The sequence below is a fragment of the Rhea pennata genome, chromosome 5 (assembly GCF_028389875.1).
Source record: "Rhea pennata isolate bPtePen1 chromosome 5, bPtePen1.pri, whole genome shotgun sequence".
NCBI classification, from domain to species: domain Eukaryota; kingdom Metazoa; phylum Chordata; class Aves; order Rheiformes; family Rheidae; genus Rhea; species Rhea pennata.
In genome coordinates, this window is record NC_084667.1 from 35,233,966 (window position 1) to 35,242,913 (window position 8,948).

At 43.4% G+C, this 8,948-nt stretch overlaps 1 protein-coding gene across 1 annotated transcript in view; it reads right to left on the reverse strand.

Moving 5' to 3' along the window:
• RRAS2 (RAS related 2) overlaps nucleotides 1-5,738 on the reverse strand; it is a 45,358-nt gene extending 39,620 nt beyond the window's left edge. The window contains exon 1 of the mRNA XM_062576186.1: nucleotides 5,576-5,738. Coding sequence (XP_062432170.1) covers nucleotides 5,576-5,680 — 105 coding nt within the window. The 5' untranslated portion in view covers nucleotides 5,681-5,738. The remainder of the gene's footprint in view (nucleotides 1-5,575) is intronic.
• Between the last annotated feature and the right edge of the window lie 3,210 nt (nucleotides 5,739-8,948).

Here is an 8,948-nt window from a genome sequence, read left to right on the forward strand (position 1 = left end):
ATTTCTCACCTTCCCTCTCCTTCCCCCTCCCCCCTGCCACACACCTCAATAGGTGCCAACACTAAACTCCTGAATTCTCCTGAATTGTATTTTGTCATTGGGAATTACACTCTACTACTTGCAATAAAAAGGCTCTGCTCTTCATCAAAACGTAAGCATACCAGTCCTGGCATAGCCCTACATGAATCTGCAACCTAGAATCCATGGCATTTATTCCTTTGAATTTTATGGGCTTATTTGAAGAACATTTTCTTGATGGTCAGCAGTGTTTAGCCAAGAGTACCTAGTAACAGCAGAGGGATTTACACGTCCACCAAGTATAGCATACTAAAGTGGTACAGACCACAGACATCGGGGTCTGTCAAACATCCAGCATGCCGCCTTGAAGGCCAGCTGCATTTTCAGTTGCTGCTCTTCAATCTGCTTTACTATTCTACTTACAACTTCATCATAAAATTGAGAACAGGCTATTTTCTTGCCCAACAGGTACACCAGAGATAACAGACACTTTCAGATAACCCACCTTTAACTTTTTTTCTAATCAATGAGAACAAACATTCTTCTGGAAGCAGTAGGTTAGAAAAGGAAAAGAGAAAGAAAAACCATATATATGAACACCTGCTCATGACCCATCTGCAAGTCATATATGCTTGCTTTTAGACAAAAGTCTGATAAAAGCACTAAAGAGTCAACAAAACTACATCCACTTCATTTTACCCACTTGTTATCAGTAACACAATCAGCTCAGCTGTAATCAGAATTTTTAACTGACAATTTGAAGAGCAGTAGAAGTACTTTACTTTGTAAACCTGGCAGTAAAAAAATCACTTATAAATAGACTATGATATCAGTATATGAAAACAAAACAGATCCCTACATTCATTTTATATTTACATTAAACATTTTAGCAATCTCAAGCACACAGTTTGTCAATCAACTTCGTGCTAAATATGGTAATGCAACAAAAGTCTAGCTCAGCTGCACTGAATTACATCCAATCAATACCATCTCAAGTGTCCCATGACCTTTATAAAACAGTACTTTTTTTTTTTAACTCATTGGAGTATATTCAGTATGCAAAATTATACATGTATTTGTCACAAAACATAATCTATAGCTCTTTAAAGAGGCAAACCAGTATGATAAATAATTGTAACATTCTTCAGAGAGGCTGAACATCTCTTGTCTGTGGAAAAAGATTTCTGATCAAAAGGATCCGCTGTTTTGCAAAGCAGATACTCAAACTGTCAGTGGCACTCTTACAGTATACTGCTAAAACTAACTATACATTGTTCAGTTAAACAAAAAAATGCATGAAGTAAATGGCAACTGTGAGTTAAAAAAACGCAGAGGGTGATTAAGTAGTTGCTAGCCTGTACTCCCTTTGAGCAAGAAGACCTAAATGTTACAAAGGGCTGAGCTGGAAGGGAATGTGGGGTATTTTGTGACAGACCTCTGCATGACAGCTGGAGAAAAGCTATTGTGGCAACAGCTGTGTGCTCAGTTCAGCTCATAATCCCAACTCCTTCAGCCTACCAAGGGGCCGGTTAACTAGCTGCAAGTTATTTTAAAAGTCTTCTGCCTCTCTTTGGGGATACAAATACAATGGATTATTTATTTGTTTATTTGTAATCAGAGAAGGAATGCTTAGTTCTAGCACTTGCAGTTTTAAAGTGACTGTGATATAAAGTTTAACTATAATTCACAACTGCGTGCTTCAAGTTTATAGTTGTGACAAAGCCCATCTACTCATCTCTACAATTAGAGCTTCTTCACTTCCTGTCTTAACAGCGCACAGACTACATGGCAGTAAGTTCATATATCACATCCTGATTTAAAGGAAATGATTATAAAATTTCCAGGATGAAATCCTGGCCCATCAACATCAATATCAGGCTCTGTTCATCTCCCCAGAGAAAGAGTTTTGAGAGACAGAACACTCTAGGCATTTAACTGCTGAAAGCTCTGATCTGTTAATTTGTTGTTTAAAATTCCCTCAAGTTGTAAGATCAACTTCCAAAAAAGGAACACAAGATCACATGCAATTAAACGCAAATGAATAGTTAGTTTCTTGTACCATTCTCAGTACAATGTACTAATTAGCACAAAGATGCTAAACCCAGTCAGCAAAACAACTTCCATTATACTGTTTTTCTCTCTCAGCCTCATTACAAGCACGTTGTTGTTTCAGCCCAGATTTAAGTACAACAATTTTCAGGAACTGATACTCTGCACACAGGAGCGCTTACACGCTGATCCGTACCACAGCAAAAGTCTGTCTTGGCAACCGTTATTACTGTAAGAGCTAATGCTATTGGTTTCCCCACCAACACCTAAACAAGGCTGAAAAGGATGTACTGTACACGAGACAGCTGGCAAAAAGTAATATATTAAACTGTTTCTCTCTGCATTCTCAGTTCCTCTTTTCTCCCTTTCTTTTATTTCATCTGAAATGAAGGAATATTTTTCCCATTTTCAAACATGAATCCTCCTTCGTCTTTCAAAGGTACAACATAAATCAACAAATAATCTCAAAGCCACACACTTTCCCATGATCTCCTATCACCACTACAGCCTTGTTTACTGGAAAATACTAAGAAGCACTTAAGGTAGAATCAAGCAAAAACAAATCACTTACAGAGAATAAACATTCTTAAGTACTGATTTACAGAAAGTTAAATGCAGAATTATAGGAAAGCAAGTCCAAATGTGGAAATACTTGCTATTACCAGTAAGGAGAAACTTTCCCCTTTAACCTTCAAAACTAAGATGGTGAGAGTCACATTTTAAAACAAGCAACAGAAGCAAAAGAACTGAAATCCCTAATTGACATTAAGATTTGTCATGTGGCCAAATCTAGTACTGACCCATGCTTTAGGGAAGGCAACCCTCTGAGTTTGTTACTTAATCCTAAGAAATTCCAAAAATGAAGCACGTGGCTTGCTTGTAATCAATTTTAAAACAGTCTAGAGCAGTTTCTATGCAGTCTTAAAAGACAAACAACATACTTGGCAATACACTTGCCACACAGAAGCTACAGAAGTGGCTGCACAGCAGAACTTGCACAGCACACACACTTGATAACATCATTAGCATTAAGAGCTCTGGAAGATATGATGGTATATAAACTTTCACCAAGCCTCATCTCTTATTATCCCTAACTACCTAGGAAGTATTGAAACAAGGCAAAACTTTTCTCTATGGCACCTGAGGCTGTGCTCAAAAGGCACTTATTTTCTAGCTTTTTTTTCCCCCTGTTTAGAAGGTTGAATTTTCTGCTGAAGATCACTTTGCAATAGCAAGACTTTCTCAGGATTAAGCAGCTGAGAAGGCAAAAAGACACAGATGATTTAATACAGACTAACAACAGGTTATTTTGAATAATTCATCTTCAACACCTCAGCTCAATGCTACAGTACCATTTGCTTATTACTCTTTAAACTGTTTTTGCCTATTAACTGGAAGAGACCATTAGACATGACAAAATAGAGGTTCCTCATTTCCAAAACTTGTCTGAAAGACAAGTATCAGTTGAAGCATTTGAACTAAAGCTTTTATTTCTATAAGGATGTAGCCCAAGCTATTGGTTTATTTAAAGAATGAATTTCTACAGCTACTGAAACACTAAAATGATCCAGTATGCTGTGGAATCTTATTGCTATTAAAAGCAAGTGGAGGTACCAAGGCAAATGGACTTCACTTTTTTTTTCCTCATGTCTTCAATAAAAGTAACAGCATCTTTATTTTTACATCTTCAAAATTCAGTAATGAAACAGTTCATTGATTTCAAGACCTGTCTAAATATTAGTATCTTCTATCAGACACCATAATAGTCAATATTTTAAAATACTATCTTTTCCAAGAAGTCAGTATTCTCACGTTCCACCAGGCTTTGAATATAATTCTTCTGTAAGTTAAAGTTTGCAACACAGACCAATTACAAAACCTCATAAAGCTGAGTACTGAAAGCATCACTCCTCCTGTGGATAGCCCATATCCATAGCTTTATAGCCAGCTGTCAAGTTAAAGTTGTCCAAAAGCTTTTAACATAGCCAAGGACTACACAGAAATCCATTCAGCAACATTTTCCAAGACACTACCACTTCAAAAATGAACACTAGGTCATGAACTTAGGTCTAACTGTACATATTACTGTCACAATTAATTAGATGCCCACACAAGAACCATCCAAAGCAATAATATTGTACTTAAGTGTGAATGGCACTCTAAATCTCAGCTTCAATCAACCACTGAAATTAATTATCTGTCTGTACAAGCAAGGAAGAACTCAATCAACACAGCAAGAGAACTGCAAGTTATTCTAGTTTTATCACTTCCAAACAGACCAGCCAGTCATTATCTTACAGGATTGACAAGATTTGCAAAGACTCGGCATCTTAATATGGTACCTAACCTGCTATATACACATCATAAGGGTAACAAATACTTCCATTTCATCTTTATTGCACCCTTCAAAATAATTTTCCAAAAACTGAATCTCTTAAAATGTTAGCTATTGGAATCTCATACAGAACATACCTGATTTTTAAGTATTCTGTTTTAAGTATTCAACACTTTCCCAGATTTTGAAAGTACAGTTTTCTATGTAGTTAAGTCTATACTGCAGCGCTTATGTTCTCATCAGAATATTACAGCTAACGAACACAAGGATGTGTCTATTAGTGAAGAGACTCTGAAATCAAAAATGATTTTGGTTTCAACTAAATCAGCTGTTCTAACAAAATGTTCTCTGAAAATATCATTGCTCTAAATTATAAAAGACAATAATTGGTCTTGATGTCAGAAAACCTTAACAGTAGGTATCACAAAGCAAAACAAAAAAGGCATCATCTCCAGATGTTACCTTGCTATCAACAAGACCAACAAACAGAACAGCAGTAGTCATCTCCTCCAGCCACCATAAAGAGGCAGAGAGAGATTAATAATACTCCCATGGCAGCAGCAGTAATGCTAAAAGCAACAGTACAGAAGCGCAAGCTATGTAACAGAAGTACTGCTGAATTAATGGCATAAGAGGAAAAAGGGCCTTTCCTCAAAAGACTGGTGCGCGCGTTTTGCCTCATCTTTTCCCTATATCGGGAATCAACAGAAAAACAAAAAAAGTTTCCTTGTTTAGACGCTCCAGCAGGCACCGAGAGTAAGAGCCCAGACCTCCGGCGGAGGAGGGCAGCTCAGCTGGCTCGGCGCCCCTGCTCTCGCCCGGCCCCCGGCGCCTGCGGAGCCCCCGCTCCGCGGCCGCCCGCCGGGGCGCGCTGCTCGGCGGCGCCCGCGCCCCACGGAGCCGCTCCGCCTCGCCTCGCCCCGCGGCCCGGCCGCCTCCTCCCGCAGCCGCGGCGCCGCCCCGGCCCCGGCCCCGGCCCCAGCGCCGCGGGCGCCCCCGCCGGGGCCCCGCAAGGTCACGGCGCCGCCGCGGCTTCCCGCTCGCCGCCGGGGCCGCCGCCTGCGCAGGAAGGGGCAGCGCCGCCGCCGCCCCGCCTCGGGCCGCCGCCGGCAGCGCCCAGGCCCCGCCGCGCCGCCGCCAGGCTGCCCCGAGCGGGCCGCGGCGCCGCCTCACCTGTATGAACTGGATGGTGAGCGCCGACTTGCCCACGCCGCCGCCGCCCACCACCACCAGCCGGTACTTCTCCTGCCCCGGGCCGTCCCTGCAGCCCGCGGCCATGGGGGAGCCCAGCGCCGCAGCGGCAGCGCCGCCGCCGCCGCCGCCTCCCTCCGGCCGCCGCCTCGGCTCGCCGGCGCTGAGCAGCCGCAGGCCCCGCCGCCGCGCCCCGCCGAGCCGCGCCGCGCGGAGCCGAGCCGAGCCGAGCCGTGCCGCAGCGCGCAGGCGGGGCGGGGCGGGGCGCGGGGCCCGCTAATGGCGCCGGGGGCGGGGCCTCGCCAGCATGCGAATTCCGCGCGCATATGCACGAGCGGCCCCGCCCCCGCCCCGCGGCCCCGCCCCGCGGCCCCGCCCCGCGGCCCCGCCCCGCGGCCCCACGGCCCCGCCCCCGCCCGGCGCTGGCGCGCTCCCGGGCGGGCACGGCCCGGGGCTGCGCGGGGTTTCGGGCGGCCCCCGGCGCGCCCGGGAGCGACGCTGCCCCCCGCACGCTCCTACCTGCAGGCGCAGCAGGGTGCGTTATCTACCAGCCACCCCCAAGCGCTGCGCTAAACAGATAATTATTAATTTCCTCCTGGGCTTTGCTGTGGCACTTGTCCTTACAATCCTGAGTGCTTCATAAACATTAATGAACTTATCTTTTGAATACCCATGAAGTGGAGAGATATTATTACTCCTAAAGTACAGATTATGAACCAAGACAGAGCCAGCCAAAACATTGTTAATGCCAGGCACCGATCTACTGGGAAGGAAAGAAAATTCGGGGAGACCTCAGCCCTTCCCCCGCTTTCCAGTAACCACCGCCAGCCAAACTGCCACCCTGCTGTGTCATCAATACACCTGTGAGGTGCACAGGAACGAGTCTCCCGGTCATTTAGACCATTTACGTGAAGGCTATATTCTCCCCCACATTTCAGCCACTCTGGGTGTCACAGCCTAGGACACATCTTCTGCATGTGGCTGGAGACATCCAGCTGTGGCTGCTGCTGGGAGTGCTCATCTCTTCTGCAAATGAGCTGCTAGCACTCTAAGTCAGATATCCAGAAAACAGGGTAAGGCACAACGATGGATCACCTCCAAAAATGCCAGCTTCTGGGAATTCATTAACATCCCATGGGAGCACTGGGGCAAGCAGCAGGGAGGGAATCCAGCTCCCCTGCATAATGTTCAACCAGCTTAAGCACAAAATATCCCTTCTCTTATGTATTATCAGCCTCATGGTGATATACATAAGCTCATATACATTCCTTATTGCAGACTCTAAGGATACGCCTACACTTCACAATGTAGCTCTGAATAAGCTAGCTCAGGTATCTCCATGCATTCAATCTGGAGACGAAATAGGCATATCAGACAATAACCACATGGAGAGCATTTGTGGTAAATTTACCTTGGTCCTCTATCTCTTTACCTCCTCTGCTATGGTAGACTACTGCTTTTGGAGATGACCTACTGCCCTACTGATTTGGGCAATATTCTACTGTCCAACATGTTTCTGGACATCCAAAATACTAAGCAGATGGCCACTGCACAGGCAGCGTCAAATTGCTCTGTGCAGGTTTCGTAAGTTCAGTGCTACCAGATCACATCAGACCTCTTACACACATCGACTGGCTTATGTTGAGCATCCCCAGTACATCTGACTTGACACAGCCAGATCAACTGGTTGAGGTAGTAGCCAGATCGGGATATAGGTGGCATTCACTTCGCTTATAATAGTGAAACAGAATTTTGGCAGCCTACCTGATTTCAGGAAATTCCTTCTTCCCCTCCTCTCCTTCTCTCTTCTTCAAAACTGAAGTGCTTACATATATGAGCAGCCTCTTGCCAGAACACAATGACAATCAGTTGTGACCACATTTCACAACAGCATAGCCTTGCCAACAGCATTTTGTAGTGTAGACACACTCCTCTCACCTAGAAAATAATGAAAACAGAATTAGTGGCCATGTACGAAAGCTTTGTTGAAGTAACTTGCAAGGACAGCAGTCCAAGTATCATTCAGCTTATTCATCCAAGAAACCCTGACTTTCTGCAGTCAATATGCGTTTTAGCTCTGTTCTGAGATGATGAAGCAAGGGTCCTACAAGCAGGAATCTCCTTCTCTATGGACCTGGTTTGTTCTCACAGCACTATCTGTTCAATGCGATTAGTAATGCAGAGGTCCACAGAAAAATAACGTATTATTGAGCTATTTAAGAGATACCATGATACCATATATACAAACAGGGTAAATCAATGAGATACAAGTAACCTTAATTCTATCATTTCCTAATTTGGCAAGCTGAACTTTGTAATTCTTACATTCCATTTTCTTGCTTAAAAAAGAAAAAAAGAAATTGTACAAACAAAAAAGACATCATGAACAACCTCTTTGAACACCTCCTCTGGGTCTGAGGTGGAGGAATATTTGATGCACAGAAGACAATCCAATACCTTTTGCATTAATGGGTTACCTGTAGGAGAGGGAGATGACAGAAATAAATGCTTTGCCACCAGGATTCAACTATATTTTGGAAGAGGAATGTTAGGACTCAGGACCCTTGGTTTAGAATGCTCCTGTTCTTATAAGCCAGTTTTTCACATACATTTCCTCACTATCCTGGCTGATAAGAAATAAGAAACAACTTCCAAGGGAGAGATTAAATAGCCTAAAATTTTCCAGCTTGGAAAAGAGAAAAGTGAAAGGAAAAAAGGAGATCTACAAAATCCTAAGCAGCACAGAAAAGCTGAATAAAGTTTCATAATAGGAGAATTAAGGGGCATCCAGAGACAATATGAAGAAACATGTTTAAATAAACAAAAAGGATTATTTTTTCCAAACACAGTTTTGGAGTTGTGGCACTTGCTGCCACAATATGTTGTGGAAGACAAAAATTTTATCTGAGCTGACAAAAGGAACAGACCAAGTTATGGAGCATAAAGCAAGTATTAAATACAGTGATCAGGGACACAATTTTGACTCAGGAAGTTATTAAGACACTGACAGTCAACAGATGGGTCCGCTATGAGAAACAAATTTCTTTCTGCATGCCCCAGTTCTTGTGCTCTTGCCTAAGAATCAGTTAGTAACCACTGTCAGGAACAGGGACCCATTTAAGTATTAAGTCAGAAAGACAGTTCTTCTCATTCTTAATTATGTTCACTAGCTTAAGAAAATCCAAAGTATGAAGTTTACTGTGAAGTGAAAGGATGCACAAAATTGAGGTGCTGCTATTTATTAAATATTAGCTTTTCAAAAACAAAAAATACAGGTAAGATTTCACAATTGGCTATTAGTACTGTAACCAGTAAACTATGCTGTCAGGAACTGAGACTAAACAGACATGAAAAG